Source organism: Passer domesticus, chromosome 17 (assembly GCF_036417665.1).
Source record: "Passer domesticus isolate bPasDom1 chromosome 17, bPasDom1.hap1, whole genome shotgun sequence".
NCBI classification, from domain to species: Eukaryota; Metazoa; Chordata; class Aves; order Passeriformes; family Passeridae; genus Passer; species Passer domesticus.
In genome coordinates this window covers 1,184,738-1,211,612 of record NC_087490.1, presented here as the reverse complement: position 1 = coordinate 1,211,612, position 26,875 = coordinate 1,184,738, and the positions used below count along the sequence as shown (strand labels likewise).

Here is a 26,875-nt window from a genome sequence, read left to right as displayed (position 1 = left end):
GCGTGCTGAGGCTCAGCCCAGCTCTCCCCCCAGCTCTGCCCCAGGCAGGAGCAGTTCCTGGTGTTTCCACATCCTGCTTCAGACAGCCGGACGCTGGCTGAGGGTCACTCCAAGGATTTGGGAAGATTTGCTGTTATTTAGCTGGGTTGATGTGGTGCTGAGCAGCACCTGGCCCTGGGCCCTGGCACGGCTGTGGGTGCCATGGCTGTCGGGCAGATGACCACACTCCAGACCATGTCTCACTGCCATCTGATGCTGTGGGGTGACTGGGGATTCAGGTTGGCTCTGTACTTGTATTTCCCCTTTGCTTGCTGCTCAGAGTGTTTTTTGGGGGGAGGAAGGACAAATTAACCCTCTCTGGGTGCAGTGGCAGATTGTGGCTCTGTATCTCACCACTCTGAACCCAGATGGCCTCAGCCCCATCCCTGGAAGTGTTCAAGGTTGGACATGGCTTGGAGCAGCCTAGTGTGAGGTCCCCTTGCCCTTAGAGGGGGTGGAAGGAGATGAGCTCCAAGGTGCCTTCCCAGCCAGCCCGTGATGCTGTGATCTCTGGTTTGTGCTGTGCCTGGCTGTGAGCAGAGCCGAGCAATCGCCCTTCCCTCGGGGGCTGTTCTGCAGCACGCAGCAGCCAGCTGTGTCCCAGGGTTTTGATGACTCCAGGAAGGAAGGGAGCACTTATCTGCCAGGCACTCGAACGGCAGAGCTCTGTCCCCGCTGAGTGCAGTGATGGCTCCTGCTCCGTAATTCACCCAAGAAAAAGAGATGATTGAACGCATCTGGCACTTGCCTCCTCTCCTGCCACTCCTGGGACATGAAGTGGTCCTTGTCCCCTGCTTGAGGAGCAGGAGGTGTTGGTCCCACAACAGCAGGCACTTCCCTGCTGGATTTTTCCTGCCCAAAGGTTGGGTTTGTGTGGCTGATGCTCTGGGATGCTGGGACAGGTGGGATTGCAGGTGTGAGCCCATTCCCTCACCATCCAGCAGCGTTGTGCTGGAGACCGGGAATGCTCAGCTGTGCTGGGGCTGCCCCAGGGGCTGTCACCCTGTGGTGACCCCAGGCAGAAATAGTTCTGGGAGGGGGGGCAGGCCCTGGCACAGGGTGCCCAGAGCAGCTGTGGCTGGCCCTGGATCCCTGGAAGAGTCCAGGGTCGGGTTGGATGGGGCTTGGAGCAGCCTGGGACAGTGGAAGGTGTCCCTGCCCATGGCAGAGGGATGAGACAAAATGAGCTTTAAAGTCCCTTCCAGCCAAGCCATTCCATGATTCTATGAAGTCTGGCAGGCCTTGCTGTGATCATTTACCCTTTCAAGCTAATTAACCTCATCTCTTTGTTCCTTCCATCCGATTTTGACTGTTTGCCCCACTGAGGAAGCAGAGATCCCCGAGGGTGTGTGACACCACCACCTTGGCTGGACGTGGATGACCTCGGGTGATGTTTTCCACTGCATGAATAATCCTGGGGCTGCTAACGACGTTCCCATTAGCCAGCAACAAGCTGTGAAATCGGGATATTTGCCGTGACAAATGTGTGAAAGGTGCTAAATGTGCCCTTGGCCCGGCAGCTGCTGGGCGCAGGGAGGGACCGCAGAGCTGATGGCAGCAAGCGTTGCCTCCTGCTCCCCGGCAGGATCTCGATGGCACTTTGCCTCTTCCTCCAGGAATTTGCAGGAGCCTCGGTGGTATTTTTCCATTTCTTTTGGCCACCTCGGCTGTGCCTCCCTGTCTTGGCTGGGATTTACAGTTCCATCAGCCAGTGCTGGATTAGGACCTGCCACAACTTTTTCCAGCCATGGAAAGGAGGAGAAGCTGCCTCTGTCCTTCATGCCACATGGTTGCTGGTAATGCTGGGGGTCCCTGAGAGCAGGGACTGCACATGGATGGCGCTTGCTTTTATCTCTGGCCACTGGTGACCTGTCAGCCTGGCTGCTGCTCTCCAGCCCCATCTGTGCTGTGGTGATGCTGAGGCAGAGCAGCCTTCAGAACTTCAGGATTTGATCCAGCTCTGGCCCTGGGGCAAAATCCAGGTCGTGTTCTGTCACCTCCTGTACCTGCTGCCCCTCTGCGAGTGGGAGGTGGCAGTTTGGATGCTGTGAAGGATAAACCCAGTCTCCTGATGGGGTGAGAAGCATGTGGGGATGGGCACAGCAGTACCTCTGTCAGAGATCTGTACATGGTATAAATTCACTGGGGAGGGAGGGCATTCCTACCTGGAACAACAGCACAAGGCTCCTCAGTCTGGACTCTAAGCCTAACATCTTTATTTAGATATAATGAGAGTTAAGTTGCTTAAAAAAAGAAGCGTGGATCCTGGGAGAGCTTTGAGAAGGATGGGGCCTCCCAAGGCTGTACCTTCATGGCCTCCACTCCTCACTCCTGGATCTCACTGGGGAATCACTTTTCCTGCACTTTTCATCCCTCAGCCTGGGCTCTGTGCTCTCCTTTGGGTGCGTTCCTCCAGGAGCTCTTCCTGCTGTCCTGTGTCCCTGTGCCAGCCTCGTGTGGATTTGTGGCTGAGTCTTGCTTACAGCCCCGAGCAAGTTCAGCTGGAACTAAATTTAGCCACCTCTCCATGAGAATTTTATAAGCTGGATTGTGAGGTGTTGCTCCTGCTCAGTGGCTGGTATTGTTTGTACTTTGGGAACACCAAGGCAGGGGATTAATGCTGGGAATGAGTGATGAGCTGGGATATTTGTGTCTGAGCTCCTCATCCCAGTGCCCTGCAGCCCTTGTTCCATACAGGGATGAGTTTTGGTTCAGGACTGAGCTCAGTTGACAGAGACTGTGAAAAAATATCCCCTGATCCCTGTTTGGTGCTGCTCCCACCTTCAGTGAGCATCCCTCTGGAACTTGGCACTGTCTGGTTGTAGAGGGTATAAACCCAAATTAATCACTTCAATGTGCTTGGCTGCTGGTGGCAGCAGTGGGGGCTGAGTTTGGCAGATCCCTCTTGCAGGATATTCTCCCCTCTCCACCCCTGGCATCACTTCTCTCCCAAGGAGCAAACATGATCCTTGTTTGGGTTGATCCAGATCCTTTGATCTGGCTTTGGATCAAGCTGTTGTCTGAATTACAGAGGAAGAGGCTGCAGAGGGGTCCCTACAGTCTTTCAAAACCAAGGAATACTCCCTGTATGTATCCCAGCTCCTAAATCCACATGGGCACCATTGTGGGATGCAGCATGGACCATGCATTGTCCTGACCTGCTCCATGGAAGCTCCACAGCCCGTGGTGGGATATGTGGCCTCGTGAGGACCATCCTGCTCATCTTCCCAAAACCTCCCCACGCTCTGCAACACTGACAGCCATTCTCCGTCACTTGGATTTTTTTGTATGGCTGTAAATGAAGCCCGGTGGTGCAGGTTTCTCTTTGGGATACAGCATGGAGTCCTCCTTGAAGCTTTGGGATGGGAGATTCTGAGGTGTTACCTGCTGTTTTTCATTAGGATGTTGATTCCCATCAGCTGCTGGAGCAAGTTCTCCTCCCAGCTCCCAGCCCTGCCTCCCCCTGGCTCCTCCATAATTACCTCCTTTCCCCCTGATTCCCTGTTCCAGCCCGTGGTTAATTGTAGCAGGATAATTACAGGTGATCTCGTTTTAAAGCGCTCAGCCCCTGAGCCTGGAGCAGCCGACAGTTCCCACCCTGAGTGCCAAACTGGGCATTTCTGTGCCTGCTGCCTGTGGAGCTGGACCTTGGGAGCAGATAATGAGCTTTGCTGGGGTGGGGAGGTCATGGCCATATCCCATTACTTGCCCTGGTTTCATCCTCTTAGCCCAGTGCATCCGTGGGATACATGGAGCCAGCGGCCGGCCCGGGATGGTGTCACTGGGCAGGGCCAGGGCAGGGTCCCCATGGGCTTTGGGCCTTTCTGGTGGCTCCCGGAAGGATTTTGGGGTGGGGAGGAGCTGAGTTGTTTGCAGACGAGGAGGTGAAAATATTGCGCAGAGAATGTGGGGTGGGGTCTGGCCTCTGAGAGCATCAATCATTCCCCAGCACTGCCAAGGCCACCACTGACCCCTGTCCCCAAGTGCCACATCCACATGGCTGTTAAATCCCTCTGGGGATGGGGATCCACCACTGCCCTGGGCAGCTGTGCCACTGCCTGACCACCCTTTCAGTGATTAGAAATATTCCCAATATCCAATTGATCCTCCCCTGGCCCAGTCTGAGGCCGTTCCCTCTCCTCCTGTCCCTGTTCCCTGGAGCACAGCCCGACCCCCCCGGCTGTCCCCTCCTGTCAGGAGTTGTGCAGAGCCACAAGGTCCCCCCTGAGCCTCCTTTTCTCCAGGCTGAGCCCCTTTCCAGCTGCCTCAGCCTCTGCTGGGGCTCCAGCCCCTTCCCAGCTCCGTTCCCTTTGCTGGACACGCTCCAGCCCCTCCAGGTCTCCCCTGTCAGGAGGGTCCCAGAGCTGATCCCAGTTTTGAATACATATGAGATGGAAGCACAGCCAGGAATTTGGGGGGACAGGACCCTGAGCCCTCTCTGCCTTCAATGAGAAAAGTGTCAAAGGGGTGAAGAAGGGGACACATGAAGGGTCTGGTTCCTCCATGTTCTAGGTGTATGTCAAGCAAAACCTTAAAGGAAAATCTTTCCTTGGATAAGTCCTAAATCCTGCTCCTATCCAAGGGAAAGGTTTGATGAATAACTGATGATTTGGAGCTTTTCTTGGACAAATCCTGGTAAAATCAGAGCAAGTCATGGAAGCTGAAGCCCTGAATCTTCTGCTGGACCAGGAGTTACCTCGATCCTCAGGTGCCACCTGCAGCCCAAATGCTGAGTAACTAAGAGCTGGATGAATCATCTGTGGAATCCAAATAGCTGGAAACAGAAAATAAGCAAGTCCTGGGAATGCTGGAACTCTGTCAGACATCCAAAACTCTCTGGATGTCTTTGAATAGGTTTGAGTTTTTCAGCTAGCATTTATCCATTGGACTTCCTTGGTATGACAAGTAGTTGCACAGGCACAGTTAATTTCCCTTCACATTGCCAGCTCCTGGAGTATTTCCATAAAAATCCTGTTTCTCTACTTTGAAACACAAGAAGAAGTTCAGTGTGTTGCATCTGGCAGGGATTTGGGGCGGGAGGAGCAGCCCTGCCTCCGTGCTCAGCTGCACGTGGCGCTGATGGCAAAGGAAGCAGCGAGGCCACGGGAACTCAGGGTTTCATCCAAGATGGAAAACAACCTAAAAATAGATCTGTGAGGGCCGGGTGTCCTGCGAGGCCATTGTCTGGGATGAGGCAGTGTGGGACAGCCAGCAGTGTCCCCGTGTCCCAGCCCTGGGCGGATGTCCTGCTCCCGGAAAGCTCCTGCTGGGAAAGCGGCGCAGCTGGCGCTGGGTGATGCCAGTCCTGGGGCGCTTTGGTGCCAAGGGGTGCCAGCCTGGATTGTGGTGTCCCAGCTGTCCCCTGCCTGGTGGCACAGGATGGGGGTGCTGTGTGTGCTGCAAGGCTTCGCTTGGAGCACTCCCTGAGCCCTGCTGCCCTGTGTGGCTGGGGGTCCCCGGGCTCGTTGGGGAGGGAAATGGAGGTTCTGGCCATGGTGGATGTGTTCTAGGGGCCAGGCCAGGCCCTGTGCTGTGTCTGGGCTGTGCAGCTCTGGGGAGGAGCTGGGCATCCTACGTCTCCTTCTCCCTGGAGCACAGGGATTGCTGGCTCCTGACTTGAGTAGCCCAGAGCAGCTGTGGCTGCCTCTGGATTCCTGGAAGTGTCCAAAGCCAGGTTGGACGAGGGCTTGGAGCAACTTGGGCTAGTGGAAGGTGTCCCTGTCCTTGGAACTGGATGATCTTTAGGTCCCTTCCAGCCCAAACCATTCCATGAGTCTGTGGTGCTCTCCTGTCTATGGCTGTCACCCCAGGGACCACTGTCCCATCCAACTTCTCCTCATTTCCAGAATTTCAGCATGAAGGTGCCACTCCAGACCTCTGGGCTTGGCTGAGGGCTGTGAGAGCTGCTGAGGACCACGATGGGCTCAGGGATGGGGACGAGGACGGGCTGTGGGCAAGCTTGGCAGGCCAGGCTGCCACGGCCAGCTGTCCGTGTTGCAGCCACTCCTTGGGGGTGGTCGGAGCTGAGCTGTGGCTGTGGGGACTGAGCACAGCTCTGGGAGTTGGTTAAACCGCGCTCCCGGGAGGAGCAGGAGGGGGTGTCCCCGTGTGCCGTGACACCCCTGGCTGAGCTGTCCCTCCTGCCGCAGGCCTGCCGCGATTTCCTGGACTTAGCCGAGAGCCACAGCCGGAAATGGCAGCGGCTGCTGCAGCATGAGCGGGAGCAGCGGATCCGGCTGGAGGAGACCATCGAGCAGCTAGCCAAGCAGCACAACAGCTTGGAGCGCGCCTGCCGCGGGGCGCCCGGCCTGGCCGCCGGCACCGCCAGCAGCTCCAGCACCGCCAAGGGTGAGCGCCAGCCCCGCTGCTCGGGATCCTGGGGACAGGGCTGCTGGGGGATCCTGGGATGGGACAGGGCTGTTAGGGGATCCTGGGGACAGGGCTGCTCGGGGATCCCGGGGTGGGACAGGGCTGCTCGGGGATCCTGGGGACAGGGCTGCTGGGGGACCCTGGGGTGGGACAGGGCTGCTGGGGGATCCTGGGGACAGGGCTGCTCGGGGATCCCGGGGTGGGACAGGGCTGCTCGGGGATCCCGGGGTGGGACAGGGCTGCTGGGGGATCCTGGGGACAGGGCTGCTCGGGGATCCTGGGGACAGGGCTGCTGGGGGACCCTGGGGTGGGACAGGGCTGCTGGGGGATCCCAGGATGGGACAGGGCTGCTCGGGGATCCTGGGATGGGACAGGGCTGTTTGGGGACCCTGGGATGGGACAGGGCTGCTTGGGGATCCTGGGGACAGGGCTGCTCAGGGATCCTGGGATGGGACAGGGCTGCTCGGGGATCCTGGGGTGGGACAGGGCTGCTCGGGGATCCCAGAATGGGACAGGGCTGCTCGGGGATCCCAGGATGGGACAGGGCTGCTTGGGGATCCTGGGGACAGGGCTGCTCAGGGATCCTGGGATGGGACAGGGCTGCTCGGGGACCAGGATGGGACAGGTCTGCTTGGGGATCCTGGGATGGGAGAGGGCTGCTCGGGGATCCCGGGATGGGACAGGGCTGCTTGGGGATCCTGGGGACAGGGCTGCTCAGGGATCCTGGGATGGGACAGGGCTGCTCGGGGACCAGGATGGGACAGGGCTGCTTGGGGATCCTGGGGACAGGGCTGCTCAGGGATCCTGGGATGGGACAGGGCTGCTCGGGGACCAGGATGGGACAGGGCTGCTGGGGGATCCCCAGGATGAGACAGGGCTGTTGGGGGATCCTGGGATGGGACATGGGTTTTAGGGGACTAGGATGGGACAGGGCTGTTAGGGACCTCTGATGAACTGGGGTGTTCCACTCAGGGACTGTCAGGATGACACATAATTGCTTGGGGACCCCTGGGATGGGGTGGGGCTGTTCAGAGACCTCTGAGATGGCACAGGGCTTTTAGGGGATCCCAGGATGGGACAGGGCTGTTAGGGGGATCCTGGGATGGACAGGGCTGCTTGGGGACCCCTGGGATGCTGCAGGGCTGTTCAGGGACCCCTGGGATGGCGCAGGGCTGTTCAGACCCCTCTGGGATGGATCAGGGCATTCTGCCTGGCTGCTCCCATCGAGCTGCCAGCAATGGGAAGGGTGCCCAAGGCAATGCCCTGTATCCCCAAGGTATTTTTCTAAACGGTTGCCATTATGCCATAATTATTCCTAATTGTCCTTGCTCAGGGACTTGGACGTCCCCAAGATTCAGATGCAGAGAGGGCTGTGTCCCCAGCTCACTCATGCTATTCCAGGCTGTTTTGGGAGCTTTCACCCTTACTGGTGGGCACATCTCCAGGTGCTGGAGGGCAGCCATGGCACTGGGGAAAGGCTCAGGGTGCCCTGGCACTGCTGAGTTGGCTGCGTGGGGTGTCAGTGGAACAGCCAGGGCTCGTTTGCAATAAGATCCAACAGCTTTGCAGATTCCTGCCAAATGTCCTTCCCCCAGGGAAGCGTTAGTTACAGCCACAAAAACTGCTAATAGTGCCGGGTCTTCCTTTTAAAGGAAATACAGACCCGAGGGACAGAGCAGTGGCTGCTGGAGTTGGGGGGTGGTTTTGGTGCCCTCGTTCCCTTATGGCCTTAAGGGAGGCTTAGTTTGGATATTGGGCAATATTTCTTCATGGAAAGGGTTGTTCAGCCGCGTCCCCATCCCTGGAGGGATTTAACAGCGGTGTGGGTGTGACACCTGGGGACAGGGCTTGGTGGTGGCCTGGGCAGTGCTCGGGAATGGAGGAGCTTGATGTCCTCAGGGGGCCCGAGCAGCCGAAATGATTCTGAGGGGCAGCGGGGGAGGGCAGGGGGAAATCTGCAGGCACAGATCGCCTGGGGTGGTGACCCTGCTTCTGGGAGAGTGGGGGTGAGGCAGGGACTGGGGCTGTCCGGGCTGGGCCGGGAGCAGGGAAGCGGCACCGGGATTCCCCCGGCTCCGGGCGCCGCTGGATCCGCCCCAGCGCAGTGAGCGGTGCTGGGAACGCGGGGCTGGGAAACCTCTCCAGCATCACCTGAAACACGGGACATTTTTTTCCTGCGTTAATCCAAGCCGGATTTCCCGGCGGACGGGGCGGTGCTGGAGCGGAGCCACATCAGACGGGGCTGGGCACGCCCGTGTCACCCGCAGGCGGCCTGGGGACATTTTCGGGGGTGCTGCCGAGCACGGCAGGGTCGCCTTGGTGCCTGGGCTGGGGAGCAGGGCACATCTCTGCTTCAGGAGCTAGAAATCCGTACAGCATCCTCGGGTGTGGAGCCGGCTGCAGAGGGGTCGGGCTGTGAGGGGACACAGGGGCGGCTCTGGGGACAGATCCTGCGGTGAGCTCGGGAGGGGAGCAGCAGCACGGGATGTCTCAAAGCCTCTGTGCCAGCAGGGAGTGTGCAGTCTGCCAAAGGAGAGGCCAGTGATGAAGATGAGGAGACGGAGTACTTCGATGCCATGGAGGACGCACCAGCTTTTATCACTGTAACTGCAGACCCCAAGCACCACAGGTACCACCCCCTGCCTGCCTGGGAATGTGGGAAGGGCTGGGAAGAGCCGCTTTTCCTGCAGCAGCCCCTCCCACGGGGTCACTCTGTGGGCATGTCCTCCAAAACTTCCCCAGCCTCTGTCCAGAGGTCCATCCTGTGTCCAGCTGCTCCTGCATTCCTGGAGCATGGCTGAGGATGGCCCCCAGCTGTAGTGGAGCAGGTGAGGAAGGGCAGGTGTCAGCTGGTGCTGTGGGAGAGCTGATTCCTCTGCCCCTCTGCTGATGGGAGCAGGGACTTGGAGGGAAATCCCTCAGAGTGTTGGGCAGAGGCAGGGAGCACTTTGCCTTGACAGAATCATGGAATCATAGGATGGGTAGGGCTGGAAGGAGCCTTAAAGCTCCTCTCATTCCCCCCCCTGCCATGGGCATGGGCACCTTCCACTATTCCAGGTTGCTCCCAGCCCTGTCCAGCCTGGCCTTGGGCACTGCCAGGGATGGGGCAGTCATAGCTTCTGTGGGCACTCTGTGCCAGGGCCTGCCCCACCCTCACAGGGAAGAATTTGTTCCCAATATCCCATCAAACCCTGCCCTCTGTCTGCTGTCACCTGCTCTTACTCCTCCAGGGACACCTGGGCTGGAGGAACCTGTGGTCTGACCCATGGGCACATCACTGGGCTTGGTGACAAAAGCAGAATCTCTGTGCCCCCTGGGCTGCAGTTGAGAATCCCTTCCTGAGCATCCTGTCCTTAGAATCCCCTCCTAACACCTGTGCACAGCCTCTGTCACTCCAGTTCCTTCCTGGCAGTGCCCTGGGGGGGATGCTCTGGTGATGCTGCACCAGCCCTGGGCGTTCCTGCCCTGCTCTGCCCTTCCCTGTGCTCACCAGCTGCTGCTCCTCCCTGCAGGCGTTCAGGCAGCAACCTGAGCGGGGCCAGCGAGGGCCACCCCGAGGACTGGAACCTGGAGGACAGTGTGAGTTGGCTGGGCAGGGTGGGAAGGGTGGTCCTGGTGGGGTGAAACCAGGGGAGAGGGGATGGTTGTGAAGGGACCCTCCATCTGGGTCCAGATGCTCTGTGGGGGTTCCTCTGTGAGTCACAGATGTCAGCAGGCATCAGCATCCTAAAAACTCTCCTGAGGGAAGCAGGAAGGTGTTGGGGAACAATTGTACCCATATTTCCCTGGAGAACAGGCTTCCAGCAATGCTCCTCAGGTGTCTCCTGGGCTGTGGTTGCTGTTCCTGGGAGCTGCTGGGTCTGGTTGGGTCCAGCTTAAACCTGATTTCCTTTTGTTGCTTTCACAGGTGTTTGAGAGCTCAAATCAAAGCAGCTACAATGAGTCCACAGGCAAAGATCTCCTGCCAAGGAAGAGGAGAAGGACTCGAATTCCTGACAAACCCAACTACAGCCTTAACCTCTGGAGCATCATGAAGAACTGCATTGGCAAGGAGCTCTCCAAGATCCCCATGCCTGTGAGTCCGAGTGTCCCTGGCACCAGGGCTGGCACAGGGGGTTGATTGGGCAGCTCTTGGCTGTGCAGAGGTTTGAGTTACAGCCCTGGATGGTCCTGCTGGTGCTGTGGTGGCACAGCAGCCCCAGGCAGGGACAGGAGATTGTCACTAGGGATGGGATTTTGTGCTGGCAACTGCTGCGTGCTTATCATGGAATTGTGGAATGGTTTGGGTGGGAAGGGAACTTAAAGCTCATCCAGTCCCACCCCTATGGGCAGGGACACCTTCCACTGTCCCAGGCTGCTCCCAGCCCCAGTGTCCAGCCTGGCCTTGGGCACTGCCAGGGATCCAGGGGCAGCCACAGCTGCTCTGGGCACCCTGTGCCAGGGCCTGCCCACCCTCCCAGGGAACAATTCCCAATATCCCATCCATCCCTGCCCTCTGGCAGTGGGAGCCATTCCCTGTGTCCTGTCCCTCCATCCCTTGTCCCCAGTCCCTCTCCAGCTCTCCTGGAGCCCCTTTAGGCCCTGCAAGGGGCTCTGAGCTCTCCCTGGAGCCTTCTCCTCCCCAGGTGAGCACCCCCAGCTCTCCCAGCCTGGCCCCAGAGCAGAGGAGCTCCAGCCTTCAGATGATCTCTGGTGCCTCCTCTGGACTTGCTCCAGCTCATCCTTGCTCCTGGGCAAGCTGGAGCAGAGGGAACATTGCCTGAGTGTCCTCTGCATATCCAGCTGCTGCAGAGGCATGGAGGGGAGCAGGACACTGTGAGCCTTGAGGACTCATGAAGAAGGGACCCTGCTGCTGTGATGTTTTCCCACTGTGATCCAGGACAGGACACTCAGGGCTCAGCCCCACCTGCACTAACCACGGCAGGGCTGGGTTCCACCCAGGGGCTCAGAGAGCCTCTTCTTCCTTACAGAGAGCAGCTTTTTGGTGAAGGAGGTGCTGAGGGCAGGTTTTGGGTGCTGCTGGTTCAGCCCCGGGGGCAAAGGCTGCCTGTGATGGCCAGAAAGGGTTTGCTGGGGGGTTTGTGTGGAACAGCCCCCACATGGGCTGCACAGAGCCATATTCATGGTCCATCCTCTGCTGGGTGACGAGCAGGGAGCACGTTCCAGGGGCTGGGATGCTGGATTGGTTGTGCACTGTCTCTTCAAACAAGTCTGAGTGAGAGCTCAGAGCTCTGCCTGAGAGTGATGAGCTGTCACTTCCTTGTGCTATTTCCAGCTTGGATGGACAGCCCAGCACCATCCAGTTCTGCAGCAGCAGCAGATCAGGGTGTGATGGGCAGAGGAATAAGCTCAGGATGTGAAATCCCAGCAGCTGCTGGTTCCTGAAGAGAGAAATTTATACTTCTCCTATCAATCAAATCATCCTGGGAGCTGCTCGAGTCCAAACCTGGGGGCAGTGTGGAAGAGAGGAGGTTTAAGAAAAAATTATTTCCCATGAGGGTCTGAGGCCCTGGCACAGAGTACCCAGAGCAGCTGTGGCTGCCCCTGGATCCCTGGCAGTGCCCAAGGCCAGGTTGGACAGGGCTTGGAGCAGCCTGGGACAGTGGGCAGGGGTGGCACTGGATGGGCTTTAAGTTCCCTTCCATCCCAAACCATTCTGGGATTCTGTGAAATCTTGAAGGATCCCACAGTCCCTATAAATGAGAAGGAAGATCCTGCCAGAGATGCACCAGCACCCACCCCAGAAGCTCAGCTGCATGTGGACATTCTTTGGGGAGATTCCTGAATTAAGAGCATTTCTGAGGTTCTCTGAGGTCTTCTGAGACCCATCCCCTTCCTGGGGATGTGATGGACTGACAAACCTCTTGTGCAAACAGCTCCTTGGTTCTCCCTCTGAAAGAACAAACCTGCAGCACTGAAAAGGAGAAAAACAGTTGTAGGAATTTGGAATTTGGGTGGATTCATCTTCTTCCCCCATAAAAGGCTTTTGCTCCCTGTTGCCTGAGCAGTGCTGAGGATGCAGCTGCTGGCTTTGTTCTCTGCATCTCTCCCGAGAATTATCCCAAGTGATTTGCTCTTTATGTGGATTTGATGCTGCTCTTTCTCCTCAGCTCCCTCTTTCTCTGATGCTGTAAGATCCCTGCCACTTGCAGGCTAAATCCCTGAGTGGAAAATCTAAAAAAAGCTAAATCCTGGAATCTGGAGTTTGTTTTTTCTACTATGAAATATTTAACTTGGCTTACAGAAGTGGTTCTTCAGCCATCTGCTCCTCTTAAAATATATTTCTTTGTTTTGAACTGAAGCTAAGAAGGCAGAAGACCTTTAGTGGCTCTGTCTTGCTTTCAATTATTTTTTAATTTCAGTATTTTCAGAGCGAAAAATAGGGGTGTTGTCATGGGGCTGGAGCCCCAGGAGCATGGAGACCCCAAAATGGGGCTTTTCCAGGTGCTCTGGGCAGCTGGGTCACACGGGGAGGGAGGTGATGAGGGCAGGCTGGGGAGCAGCACATCCCTGTCCCGTGGCCAGTGGGATGCTGGCTGGGAGGGGGCTGATCTCATTGCTGAGGCTCATTTTGGGGTCAGGGTGAGTACCTGGGCTGATCCCTGATCATCCCACAGGGCTGCTGGCTCCCCCACACCCCAAACCTTGGTGCTGCCTGGCGCAGATCAGGGAGCAGAGCCCACATTCCCTTTTCTTTGGGCTTGGTGCTGCCCCTTGGGGATTTCTCCTGCGTTCTTAACCCCGCCTTGTTCCCCTGCAGGTGAACTTCAACGAGCCCCTGTCCATGCTGCAGCGGCTCACGGAGGACCTGGAGTACCACGAGCTGCTGGACAAGGCAGTGAAGTGTGAGAGCTCCACGGAGCAGATGTGCTTTGTGGCCGCCTTCTCTGTGTCCTCCTACTCCACCACCGTGCACCGCACGGCGAAGCCGTTCAACCCGCTGCTGGGGGAGACCTTCGAGCTGGACCGCCTGGAGGAGCTGGGCTTCCGCTCCCTCTGCGAGCAGGTCAGGCCTGGGCTCCCTGCCATCCTGCTGGGGGGCAGCCAGCAGCTCCTCCTGAGCCTGCCCTGGGCTCTCCTCCCAGAAATGGGATGGGGACAGGGTGGTTGGTGGAGTCCCCAGCCCTGGGGGTGTCCAGGGAAGGGCTGGACGTGGCACTCGCTGCTCTGGGCTGGGTCACACGGTAGGGATGGGTGACACCATTCAACTGGATTGGCTTGGCCCTTTGTCCCCGGGTTTGGAGCAGTTGCTGCAGTGGTGCCAGGCTCTGCCACCAGCTCCTTGCAGGACACCCAGGGGTGGACAAAGCTCTCCCTAGCTGTGGGTACCCAAACTGAGTGTGGGTATTATCAGGGCCGCCTGACGTCTGGGGAATGATTGGCCTCTGACTCTGAGGTTTCAGAATGCTGAACATTCACTTTATTAAAACTATATTATATTACATTATAACTACACTATCTTATATTATAACTATATTATAACTATATTATAACTATTATATACACAATATTATATTATAACCACATATTATATTATAACTATATTGTAATTATTATTATTATATTATTTATTATTTTATTATAACTATATTATATTATAACTACACTACAAAGAACACTCAAGAATGCTAAAGAAAACTCATGACTGTCTCCCGTCAGTCAGGACACAGCTTTGAATGATTGGCTAAAGAAACAAAACAATCTTCAGCAGAATCTAATTACTAAATTCCTTCAATTAAACAACTTTCCTAACACATTCCACATGTGCAAAACACCAAGAGCAGCAAGCAGAGATAAAAATTGTTTTCCCTCTGTGCTTCTCCAAGAAAAGACTTGAGAGAGAGAATTATGTCTCTCTGTTCAGAGGGCATGTGAATACCACATCAAACTTGTCAGACACCTGTGGAGCTCTGGCTTGAGGCAGGATGGCACCTCCTGTCAAATCCCATCCCATCCCATCCCATCCCATCCCATCCCATCCCATCCCATCCCATCCCATCCCATCCCATCCCATCCCATCCCATCCCATCCCATCCCATCCCACCTGCCTGTGCTGAACAGGTTCTGTGGGGTCTCCTGGAAGACCTGCAGTAGATAATCCCCAGAATTCCTGGCTCTGCTGCCCCTCCACACCCCCAGTGCTGTGGCCCAGTGTCACCCAGCTCTGCATGTCCCCAGATGGTCCCTCCCAGCCTGGGAGCCATCCCATGCCCGTGGCTGCAGTGAGGTGGGACACTGCCAGCCACAGCCTGAGCCCTGGTGCAGCCTTCCTGCCTGCCCTGCCTGCCAGGGTCAGCGGTGGCCTCATGCCTCAGCACCCCAGCACTGTGTCACAGAGCTGTCACAGAGCTCAGGTTCTCCCACCTCAGCAGTGTCACACCTTCTCCTCCCCTTGCCTGGCAGCAGTTCCTGGCCTGTCACCTGGTTTAGCCTGGAAGAGATGGAACCTTGCTCACCTTCCTGGGGTACAGCTGGAAGTCCTGGGTGGATTTCTCAGCCTCATCCCAGCTGTGGTGCCATGCCCAGGGCTCCCTGTCCCCCCTGGGTACCTCTGACCACATCTCTCCCAGTCCTGCCTGTCCAGTACTGCTGGACACCCCTGATTGCATCATTCCCAAACTTTCACATCCCTGTTCTCATTCTTTCACCCTCTTTTTCACCACACTCCTTCCTCCATCCCTGTTCCCTCACAAATAAATAACCTGCCTGGAATTACTTTCTTTGGTTGGTCCCAGTTTTCCTCTGTTTGTACCCAGATTTGATATTCCCGACCAATTCCAGCCTCCTTTCCCACTGCTCTGAATTTTCCTTGGTGCTGCCTGTGCTGCTCAGCCTGCCAACACGCCCAGCCAAGCAGTGATAATCCAGTGCCTGAAATCCAGTTATCCAAATAGGATTTTCTGCTGCTGGTGCCTGGGATTTAATGGCGAGGCCTTGGCCCTGCCCGTGTGTGTAATCCCGAGCTTGGGGCGCTCAGCCTGTAATTACAGCAGGGAAATCATCCCGGGGATCCCTGGGTGCCTGTGCCAGGCTGTGCCACCAGCTGAGAGCCTGCTGAGGGCAGGTCCCTGTGCCTGGGATATTCCTGCTCCTGCCTTGGTTTTGGGCAGCTTGTTTTCCAGGGCAGGATGATGTGAGCACCACCTCTAACAAGTCACTCTCAGGATTTAGGGTGCTGTGTCCACTTTTCCAGCCTGGTGTGTGTGTGAGGGAAAAACCAAAGTCTTGCTGTGAGTTCTGGACCAGTGGTGGCCCTGTGTCCTCTGGGATTTCCCAGGTGCTGTTCCACTGGGATTACTGGGGTGCCAGCACATCCATGTTTCTCAGCCAGGATCCCAGGGCCATGTCCTGGGGTCAGGGAACAGCAGCATCTCACAGCAATGGTTGCTCAAGTGAAGATCTCATGGATCATGCTTTGAAATGAGCCTGAGCAAATCCTGGCAGGATCCTGGTGTGTCTCCCTTTGCTGCCAGGGCACCCCTGCGTGTGCCCCCGCTGCCCAGGAGGGGATTGTGGTGTCCAGGAGCACCCTGAGTGCCAAAGCTGATGTGTTGCCCAGGGCCTGGAGCATCCTCAGTGCTGAGCTGGTGTGGGGCTGTCCCCTCTCCGAGCACTCAGCCAAGCTCTGTGGTGGCCGTGTCCTCACGGGCTGTGTGTCCTGTCCCCAGGTGAGCCACCACCCCCCGGCAGCCGCCCACCACGTGTACTCCCGGCGAGGGTGGACGTTGTGGCAGGAGATCACCATCGCCAGCAAGTTCAGGGGCAAATACCTCTCCATCATGCCACTGGGTAGGTGATGATTCCGGAATTCCCTGGGATTGAGTGGCCTTGCACTGCTCATGAAAAACCCAGCAGTGAAAGAAACTTCTTCCTTAGCCTTTGGCAATTCCTTGGGTTCACCTGGGCCTCTGGGAATCCCCTGGGCTCATCTGGGGCTCTGGGAATCCCCTGGGCTCACCTGGGGCTCAGTGAGTTCTACCCCAGGCAGTTAAGGAGCCCAGGTTTGTGCTCCTGATCAATGATCCAACAATAACACGTCTGCCCTGGAAGTGGAAATGATGCCATCTGCAAAGGCTCCTTTACTTTGGAAATACCCTGCTTGCCCTGGAATTGATTTTTCCTTCCATGATATTTAAAGTTAACGTGCTGCCTGTTTTGACCCTCTCCCTGCCAGTCAAGTGCAATAAGCTGCCTCCTTCCAGCATTTTATTTTCCTTTTGCCTCTCCCTGGGCTGGGCAGCATTCCCAGAATGGTGCCAGTGCCTGAATCAGCCAGGCAGCACATTTCTGACCTGCTTTTAGAGTGAGTACTTTTGGCAGAGGGCAGAGGGCCTGGCAGGAGTTGTCCTTCCCTTCCTGGAGCAGACTAAGGGAAGGATGAATCCAGAGCCAGAGCTGTTTGGGGGATGCAGGGCGAGGGATGGCCCTGAGGATGAGCACAGTGCTGGGCTCTGGGGAACATCTGCCTGTGCTGAGCTCAGATCATTCCTGTCTCCACAGGCGCCATCCACCTGGAGTTCCACTCCAGTGGGAATCACTACGTGTGGAGGAAAGTCACCTCCACAGTGCACAACATCATCGTGGGCAAGCTCTGGATCGACCAGGTGGGTGAGGGCACACTTCTGCCAGCTCTGGGGGGCTGGAGGAGCACTGGGCGTGTGCTCCTGCCACGATGGGAAGCTGTGCTTCCCTGCCGGGATGGGAAAGGCTTCCTGGAGCCTTCCCTGGCTCTCCCCGAGGCCAGCAGGTGCTGGGGGTGGCTGGAGGGGGGCAGCCACTGGGGCTGCTGTGCCCAGTGGGGACTGGTACTGCACTACAACTAACACCTCCTCTGTCTCTCCCTGCTGTGGTTCTGTGTCTTTTATCCAGTCTGGTGAAATAGAGATTGTTAACCATAAGTCCAAAGATAAATGCCAGCTGAAATTTACCCCCTACAGCTACTTCTCCAGGGATGTGCCCCGCAAGGTGAGTATCCAGCAGGGACTCTGCTCCTTCAGGGGTCATACCTGGCTCTTCCAGGCTCCCAGTACCACTGGGATGAGCCCCAGCATGGGGCTGAGGGGCTGGCCAGGCACCTCTAGCGTGTGTCACCAGGGAGGGCTGGGTGGCATCTCCATGTCCCGTGGATTGGCTCTGTTGTGCTGGAGCTGCAGCACTGAGGCTGGGAGGGGTTTGGTGGGTTGGACACCCACCTGCAAGGCCAGGGATGTCCCAGGAGACACAGCACCTCATCCAGCTGGGCACCTGGAGGCTGTGGTGTCCCTCTGGGCATTCCCACACGCCACCAGAGCCGTGTCCCCCTGCCAGGTGACAGGGGTGGTGAGCGACGCTGACGGCAAAGCCCACTACGTCATGTCTGGCACGTGGGATGAGAAGATGGAGTGCTCCAAGATCCTCCACAGCAGCCACGGCAGCACCAGCACCGAGGGCAAGCAGAAAACTGTCTACCAGACACTGTCCCCAAAGGTCCTGTGGAGGAAGTACCCGCTCCCGTGAGTCCCTGGGGGTGGGATGGCACAGCAGGACCGGGGTGGGGATGGGATTTCCCAGGGTTTGTGGAATGGGAGGCTCCGTGCCCAGGCCTGAGGACATGAGGCACTTTTGGGGCTGAGTGGCTTTTTCTGAGGTGGGTCCCTGGAAGGGGAGGGTGGCTTTGAGGGCTCTTGTGGGAGGGTTTGGGGCACTTGTGGGGCTGGTTGGGTTTTTGGGGCAGTGGGCTCTGGCAGGGAGGGCTGTTGGCTGCTTTGCCTTCCTGGTCATTGTGTCCTTGGCCATCCTGTCCCACCAGTCACTTTGTCCCCCTGGAGACCAGGTCTCCCTTGGCTCTTTGTGACCATGGCAGGTCTGGGCTCAGATCAGTCTCTGAGCCCTGGGAGCACCAACAGTCCCTGCTTTGGGGATTTTCTGTTGGGATGGGGACTCCACTACTGCCTTGGGCAGCCTGTTCCAATGCCTGATCGCCCTTTCCAGGAAGGAATTTTTCCCAATATCCAATCTAAAACTGCTGTGGTGCAACATGAGGCCATTTCCTCTCATCCCATCCCTTGTTCCCTGGGAGCAGAGCCTGACCTGCCCTGGCTGCCCCCTCCTGTCAGGGAGTTGTGCAGAGCCAGAGCCATCACACACCTGTCAGCAGCTCAGTCCCTTTTCCAGCCACACACATCCCATGGGAAACATTCCATGCCACCCAAATTCCTAAAGAGCCAAGCTGGATTTATCCACAGGGAGGTTTTATTGAGGGACTGAGGCTTTTAGGAGAAGAAATTGTTGGGAAAACCACCCCTGTGGTTGTAGGCAGCCTGGGGTGACTGTCTGCAGCTCAGAAGGTCCCCCCTGAGCCTCCTTTTCTCCATTCTGAGCCTCTTTCCAGCTCCCTCAGCCTCTGCTGGGGCTCCAGCCCCTTCCCAGCTCCGTTCCCTTTGCTGGACACGCTCCAGCCCCTGCAGGTCTCTCCTGGCAGGAGGGTCCCAGAGCTGCCCCAGCACTGGAGGTGCCCCAGCAGTGCCAGCTCAGGAGTGCATCAGCGGGGCTGGGGGGCTGTGCTGAGGTGTCCCCCAGCCTGTCCTGACCAGGCTGTCTGCATTCAGGGAAAACGCTGAGAACATGTACTTCTTCTCGGAGCTGGCGCTGACGCTGAACGAGCCCGAGGAGCGCGTGGCGCCCACGGACAGCCGGCTGCGCCCCGACCAGCGCCTGATGGAGAGCGGCCGCTGGGACGAGGCCAACGTGGAGAAGCAGAGGCTGGAGGAGAAGCAGAGAGCCGTGCGCCGGCGCAGGGAGGCCGAGGCCGTGGAGGCCCTGGAGGAAGGTGAGGAGTGCTTGGGGGTGGCTCAGGATGCAGGGCCTGCACTGCTGAGGGTTGTGGGGGACACAGCCTGCAAGGGGAGGGCAGCTCTGGGGAATCCTTGTGGGTGGGTTTGGGGCGCTTGTGGGGCTGGTTGGGTTTTTGGGGCAGTGGGCTCTGGCAGGGAGGGCTGTTGGCTGCTTTGCCTTGCTGGTCATCATGTCCCTGGCCATCCTGTCCCACCAGTCACTTTGTCCCACTGGATACCAGTCTTCCCTTGGCCCTTGTGACCACGGCAGGGCTGGGCTCCAATCAGTCCCTGAGCTCTGGGAGCACCAGCAGACAGTCCCTGCTCTTCTGGGAGCTGTGGGATTGGGGGCTGCAGGAGCAGGAGCTGCCCTGACCCCCGTTCTGCCCGGCAGGGAAGGACTACGAGGGGTACATCCCGCTGTGGTTCGAGCGCAAGGTGGACGCCGTCACCGGGGAGCTGATCTGCGTCTACAAGGGTGGCTACTGGGAGGCCAAGGACAAGCAGGACTGGAGCGTGTGCCCCGACATCTTCTGAGCCCCCCAGAGCTCGGGGGCCACCCCTGGACAGCGGCACAGCCCGAGGGACAGCGAGGACACGCCAGCAGCGTACCGCCGGGCCGACAGAGTCAATACATGCAGAGATCCAAACAGGGATTCCAAACCTATTTTTTTATGCACTAATAAATAGCATCTTTTTTTTTTTTTTTTTTTTTAAATTATAGCTTTTCCAGCGACTGCTTAGGAGTGAGGACACGTGGAGCTGGGTTGGGTTTAGGATGTTCATTGCTGTCAGGAGTTGCTGCCTATATCCTCCAGCGCCTTGGCTCCGGTGGCTGAGACGTCGACTTCCAAAGATGCCCAGGGTGTGGGAATGCTGTGCTTGTGTGAGCTCTTCTCTTTGCCATTTTTTTCCTTTTTTTGGGACCCCATTTCTGTGTGGACTTTATGGAATTATTTTTTTAAAAAAACAAATCTTGCTCCTGGTTCAGGTTTCCTTCAAAGATGGACATGAACAACTCTGCTTGGAAAACTGTCCCCAGGAGCTGTGGCACTTGATCCCAGAGGCTCTTGGTGGTTCCACAGTGTCCAGTCAACCCAGTAACACCAAGTAGGATATTTCAGCTGTGACTTTGAGGTTTTTGACCTGGTTTTCATTTTTTTCAAGAGCGTCAGAGGTGCTTCCCCACAGTCTGATGTGTTCAGGCAAAGCTTGGGCCTGTCTTTATCGTGTGGGAGTGGTTTGAGTGAGGTTTGCTTTGGTTTTCCTGCAACCACATCGGAAGGGGGAAATGGCCCCTGCAGGCTGGGAAGGCCAGGCTGATGCAGTGAAGAGTTTTTGTCCCAGTGATGCTCCTGGCTCTGTGTCCCTGCTCTGTGTCCCTGCACATGGGGGCTGGATCTCAATTCCAGCTTTTCCATCGGTGTCTCCCTGCTGAGCTGGGCCTGAGGCTGGGTGGGAGAGGAGGGAAGAGGTGCCATGGGGAGAGGAGAGGAGAGATGCCGTGGTGCTGCTGGGATGGAGCTTTGGTCCTGCATCTGCCACCCCGTTCAGCCAGCCAGGCCTGGCCACAGGCTGAGGCTGGAGGGTGCCTGCATCCCAGCACCCGCTCCCAACTCCTGTTCCTCCCCTCCCTCATCCTGGGCTCTCCCTGCAACAGCTCCAGTTTGTCAGGGCAGGGACCCCTCACCCCCCTCACCCCTTCTGGGTGCCATCACCCGCCCTGGCCCTGGATGCACCAGGAGGAGCAGGGCGAGCACTGCTGGTGACAGGTGAGGACTGGGAGCCCCGAGGGGAAGCAGGAGGTGATGGCATCCCAAAGATGGGATTTGCTGGGCCAGGGAGTAGCAGGAACACCTGGAGATGTGCACTGGCCCTGCTGGATCCCATTTTTTGCTGTCCCCTCTGGCTCTCCATCATATCACACTGACCCTGCCTCCGGGGCCGCCCCGAGCCAGCCCGTCACACCCACATGAAGTTAATTAGCAATAATGAACCTTGAGGCAATGGTAACTGGAATATCCAGGCTTGCACACGGGACACTTATGCAATCAGGTTCCTCATCCATCAGTCTCCTCCTGATCAGCTTCCAGCACTTCCATCCCTGTGATCCCCACAGTGTACAGTCCCCACGGCCCTGACGGCGTCACCGTGCTGCAGGGCAGCCCCCACTGCTCTCAGTACACCCTTTAATCTTATTTATTTGCTTCTAATTTATACATATATATATATATAAATATATAAAAAATTATTTTGCTTAAATTTCTATGGTACACAAAAGATGAAAAATGATGAAGACAGAAGTGTCTGTCTGAGTTTTTACAGCACGAGTACGATTCCCCTCGGCTCGTCCCTGAGCTCGGGTGGTGGTGATGGAACAATTCCCATGGCAGGGAAGCAACGGTTTGCTCCAAAGCTGGATCATGTAGCATGGAAAAGGTGTTCCAGAGACATTCCCATCTGGAAATCATGTGTTTGGGGTTTGTGGCACTAGGGATTCCTGGGAGTGGGATGCTCCAAGCTGCTTCCCAGTGTCCCAGGAGTTGCAGCAGCTGCTCTGGAATGTTCACGCCCTCCTGGAGCTTTGCCCGGGCTCGGGAAAGCTGATCTTAAGTGCTCCAGCCTGGGATTTGGTCTGGGAGAGCTGCCTGTGTCCTGGCCCCAGGTGTCCTGCCTGGGAGAGGGGGGATGCTCCCCCCTGATCCCTGGTGCCGCTGCCCTGCCTTGTGGCAGCACCGAAGTGTCCGGGGGATTTGTCCCCGAGTCGGGTCTGTAGAAGGGGCTGAAATGGAGCTCTTCAGAATGCCTTATTTGCCTTTTTGCTGTGTCAATGCAAGTGTCACCCGGGAGCTTGGAGCAGGGAGGAGCTGCAGCACAGGCTGTTCCCAGGCTGGATCGGGGTTCCTGGTGGAGCAGAGGGAGCGGGATGTGCTCCCTGCGTGCTGGCACCGAGGGTCCTGCTGGGCTCTGGGGCCCCGAGGGGTCCCCTCTGCTGTGCCCCCATCTCCTCCATCTGGGAACCCCCACCACAGACCCTGCACAGCTCCACGGAGCCTGGGGGAGCACGAGGAGCACCCCAACCCAGAAATCCCCCAGATTTTAGGCTAATGGAAAAAATTGCTCCATCTTCCAGAAATCATCTTATCAGCAGCACTTAACCAGAGCACCATCTCCTGGTCCTTCTGTTCCTCCTTGAGGATTTTAATGTCATTCCACTGTAAATGCTGTTGAATGTATTTTCTTTTCGAACAACAATATATTGTGAGTGATCCTTCTTCTCCTACACGGAAATAAAACTTGGATTCGGGAGTTTTAAAGGCCGTGGTGCTGAGATGGTCACTGGCTCCCCAGGGCTGCAGGTCCTGGAGGAGCTCTGGGTGTGAGGGGGGACATGGACACGGGGTGGGGGGACAAGGAGGCATCCTGGAATGTGGCTCAAAGGAGGAGGTTGCTCAAAGGACAGGGAAGTCCAGGGAAGTCCAGGGAAGGAGAAGGATCTGGGGAGGATCTGCCAAGGGGAGGAGGTGGTGCAGGGAGGGTGGTTTGGGGGGCAGGAGGGGACGTGATCCAGGGGAAGTTGTCCAAGGCAGGAGGTCCAGGGAAGCAGGAACATGGAAGGAGATTATCTGGGAGCAACAGCTTGAAGGAGAAGGAGGGCAGGGTTTGCCCCCGGAGGGAGATGGGCCAGAGGAGATCATCGGGGTGGAGATGTCCCAGGGGAGCCTGGCCAAGGGGGAAGGTGGTGGTGGCCCAGAGGAGGAGGAGCACCAAACGGGGCTTAGGGAAGCTACCCAGGCACGGAGATTCCCTGGGGATGGTGGGGAGGAGCTGTTCCATTCTGTGGGGCAGGAGCTGGCCCGGGGAGCTGGAGGAGGGTCCGGGCAGGGGCTGCGGAGGCGGGTGGGGAATGCAGGCAGGCTCAGACCGGTCCCTGCGGGATGTTGCCAGGAGACAGGGACACACAGCCCTGCCCGTCCCGCTCCTGCCTCCTCTCTGCCGGCCCCAGGTGAGTCGGGGCTGCGGTGGGGGGACCGGGCCCTGTGACCCTCGCTGTGCTCCCGGGGGCGCCTGCAGCTCCCGAGGGCAGCTCCAGTGCCCATGTCCCGGGCTTGGAAAAACCAGCCCGGCCCCATCACCCGCTGGCACCGCAGCGCCGGGGGCGCTGGGCCGGGCTGGGCCCTGCCGGTCTGAGCACCTGCACTGAGCCCTGGCCCTGCTCACCCGGAGCAGCACACCCGGGTCAGCACACCCGGGTCAGCACACCTGGGTCACACCTGGCCCAGCACACCTTGCCCAGCACACCTTGGCTCCAGCACCGCCTTGCCCCATCCCCTCCAGCGTGCAGCCCAGGGTGGTTCCTGCCCTGCCTGGCCCCGCTGGAGAACGCCCCTGGGGATTTCTGGCCCAGCCCCAAGGGCTTTGAGACCCTCAGCGCTTCTTTTCTCCTCTCTGCAGCCCTGGAGCCCAGGGCTTTCAGGATCCTGGATCTGGACCCTGCTGAGGAAATGTGAAATCCAGGTCTGGGGTGTGGGAAGAGGGGGTTCCTTTGCGGGGAGCAAAGGAACCCCTGCAGCCCTGGGGTGCTCCTACCTTGTCCCTGCTGGTGAACACATCTGGCAGTGCCCCATTCCCTGTCCCGTTGCCTGTCCCACTCCCTGCAGCACCCGGCTGTGGCTGTGCTGAGCACTGGTGGCAGCAGGGTCGGTGCCATCCCTCCCGGCAGTGTCCTGCCATGGCCGGTGAGTGGGCACGGGGCACCCCGGGGCTTTCTCAGCTCTGCTTGCCCCCCTGTGCCAGTTCTGGAGAACAATGCTTGGCTGAGAATGTGATGGAGCAGAGGTTCAGGGAGCTGGGAAGGGGCTGGAGCCCCAGCAGAGGCTCAGGGAGCTGGAAAGGGGCTCAGCCTGGAGAAAAGGAGGCTCAGGGGGGCCCTTGTGGCTCTGCACAACTCCTGACAGGAGGGGACAGCCGGGGGGGTCGGGCTGTGCTCCAGGGAACAGGGACAGGAGGAGAGGGAACGGTCTCAGGCCAGGGGAGGTTTAGACTGGAAATTAGGGAAAATTTCTCTCTGGGAAGAGCTGACAGCATCCCTGCCCCATCCTGGATGCTGCCAGCCCTCCCTGGCACTGCCCCCTGCCAAACTGTGCCGACCCTGGGGGCATCAAGGTCAAAAATGACCCTGGTTTAGAACGAAAATAAGGACGATATCATGGCTTTTTCGTCCAACTGGAGGCAGTTGAGGATCTTGCGGGAGAGGGTGCGATGTGTTCAGTGTCAGTGCTTTGGTGCACCCCGAGTGCTCCCTGCTAAGAACAGGCCAGTCCCTCCCAGGTGGTTCAGATCCAGCAGGATGGGAAGGTTCCTTCCCACTGGGGTGGGCTTATGGCTCTGCTGTCCCCCACAGAGCTGGCAGGACATCGTGCTGGCAGTGCCCGGGGTGGCAGCCCTGTCCCACGGGAAGAGGAGCACTCCTGGGCTCAGCTCCCGGGCTCCCGGCCCCGCCCGGGCCACTGGAGCAGCTCCAGTTCCGTCTGCACCGAGGATTTCGCTGTCGCCTTTTGGGAGGGAATGGTGGAGCCGCTGCTGTGCCAGCAGGAGCCTGCTGGGGATGTCCCCACGGCAGGAGCTCATCCTGGGCAGGACGAGCCCTTGTTCCCCACAGGGAGGAGCCTGGACACGGCCATGGAGCCGGGCAGAGCCCCCGGGCAGGACCGGTCTCCATCCCGGAGCAGCCTGGAGTCCCTGGGAGCGAGGATCTCCCGCCTGAGCCAGAGCCATGGGGGGGTGGTCTGGGGGGTCCCCTGGCCGGGCCCCCCTGCCCAGCCAGCCCTGGGCCACAGGGACTCTGCCCGTGGGGAGCTGCTGGCCACAGCCCTGCCTGGGCGCTCCTGGAGAGCTGCAGGGATCGCTGCTGGCAGGAGCAGGGCTGGGGCAAGGACAGGCTCTCCTGGCAGCAGTGTCCCCAGGGCCAGCAGTGCCAGAACCAGGGCACATCCCGCCCTGGGGCCACCAGCTCTCGGGGGACGTGGAGGGAATGTCACCTTCAGCGTGGCTGCCATGGACAGGGAAGGAGCGGCCCGCAGCAGGAGTGAGTGCGGGCTGGCCCTGGGGCACTGGGAGGGTGCAGAGCTGTGACAGGCAGGGGAAGGGACATGGCAGGGCCAGGGACACGGTGGCAGGGACCAGCCCCTGTTGCATGTGGGTTTCTGCGTGTTAGTGCTCTCCTCCCTCCCCAAATGCCATTTTCCCCGCAGGTGCTGGCTCAGCCGTGGGAGCCCCCGGGCGATGGGGGTCCCCTGTGTCCCCAGGGCTGCGTGGGGACCAGAAAGGGGAACTGCCCTGCAAGGTACAGCCCTGGGGTTTGGGGTCCGCCACGGGCACAGCACTGCCTGGGACAGGATAGTGGGGGCAGGGATGGATGCAGGGATGCTCCTGGCTCTGCTTCCAGCTGGGATCTGGAGAGCAGCAGGACACCGAGCTTGGCCCTGGCCCTTGTGTCCCACGTGGTGGCCACAGAAATGCACGGGGAAATGCAATGGAAAGGGGGAAAATGGGATTGTAACCCCAATGCTGGATGCCAGGGGGTGGCGGGGCAGCCACTGTGCTGGTCCCTGCGGAGGAGCCGGGAGGGGACACGAGAGCTGGGATCTGGTGCCAAGCCCTGGAGCCAAGGGGACAGAGCCAGGTATGGGGCTCCAGGGATGGCTCCTGCACCGAGGCTGGAGCAGAAGGCGGCCCTGGAAGCCCAGGAGGGGATGGGCATCCTGAGGGCAGAGCTGGGCTGTGGCGTGACTGGGGATGTGGGTGATGGTGTCCCTGGCACAGGACTGGCCTGGCACTGCTGGGACACACCTGGGACACCCATCACAGATGCCACATGGACCTGCAGAGGATGGTGAGGTGACCTCGGGATGGCCCAGGCAGGGGCTGGGCTGGCACTGCTGCAGGTGGCAGGGACAGGCTGGGGTGGCTCTGCTTTGCTGCTCTGGGCGTGTTGGGAGGGCCAGAGCTGGCTCCTGGAAGAGGCCAAGATGTGGGAATGGGAAAAGAGGTTTTTGCAGTCTTGGCAGGGGCAGGGAGCCTGTGTGGGCCAGGAGTGGCTGGACAAAGAGAGAAGGAAAACAGCAACTGCACAAGAAGAGAAACTGGAGCTGCTGGAGGTCAATGCACTCCTGGTTTTCCAGAGGGGCCAGGATCACACCGGAGGGGCCATGGGAAGGAGCACACACATCACACCCTGCCGCAGTTCAGTCCCTTTTCCAGCATCCCACGGGAAATATTCCTGCAGCCCAAATTCCTAAAGAGCCATGCTGGATTTATCCACAGGGGGAGGGTTTATTGAGGAACCGAGGCCTTTAGGAGAAGAATTTGTTGGGAAAACCACCCTTGTGGCTGTAGGCAGCCAGAGGTCACTGTCTGCAGCTCAGAGGGTCCCTGGAGAGCCCCGGCAGAGGCAGGGAGAGCTGGAATGTTGGGAAGGGCAGAGAAACAGGCAGGGCTGGGGGCCGGGGTGAGAATTCCTGGGCACCGACCCAGCAAAGCTCAGCCCTTTTCCAACGGGCATCAAGGCTGGGCTGCTGCCCGGACACTGCCCTCGGGAAGAGCCCGACAGGGGCTGCAGGGTGGCCCTGGGCAGCCAGAGGGTGACTCCGGGT

At 58.4% G+C, this 26,875-nt stretch overlaps 1 protein-coding gene across 6 annotated transcripts in view; it reads left to right on the top strand.

Moving 5' to 3' along the window:
- Positions 1 to 22,537, top strand: part of OSBP2 (oxysterol binding protein 2) — a 94,938-nt gene extending 72,401 nt beyond the window's left edge. For 3 of the 6 annotated variants that reach the window (XM_064393117.1, XM_064393115.1, XM_064393119.1), the window contains 11 exons: positions 6,189 to 6,387; positions 8,920 to 9,037; positions 9,921 to 9,987; positions 10,316 to 10,483; positions 13,169 to 13,414; positions 16,077 to 16,197; positions 16,909 to 17,012; positions 17,278 to 17,373; positions 17,716 to 17,900; positions 18,996 to 19,216; positions 19,615 to 22,537. In XM_064393117.1, coding sequence (XP_064249187.1) covers positions 6,189 to 6,387; positions 8,920 to 9,037; positions 9,921 to 9,987; positions 10,316 to 10,483; positions 13,169 to 13,414; positions 16,077 to 16,197; positions 16,909 to 17,012; positions 17,278 to 17,373; positions 17,716 to 17,900; positions 18,996 to 19,216; positions 19,615 to 19,757 — 1,668 coding nt within the window. In that variant the 3' untranslated portion in view covers positions 19,758 to 22,537. Of the gene's footprint in view, positions 1 to 6,188; positions 6,388 to 8,916; positions 9,038 to 9,920; positions 9,988 to 10,315; positions 10,484 to 13,168; positions 13,415 to 16,076; positions 16,198 to 16,908; positions 17,013 to 17,277; positions 17,374 to 17,715; positions 17,901 to 18,995; positions 19,217 to 19,614 lie in introns of all 6 variants that reach the window. The other 3 variants (XM_064393116.1, XM_064393114.1, XM_064393118.1) reach the window with 1 other exon arrangement.
- The last annotated feature ends 4,338 nt before the right edge of the window (positions 22,538 to 26,875 follow it).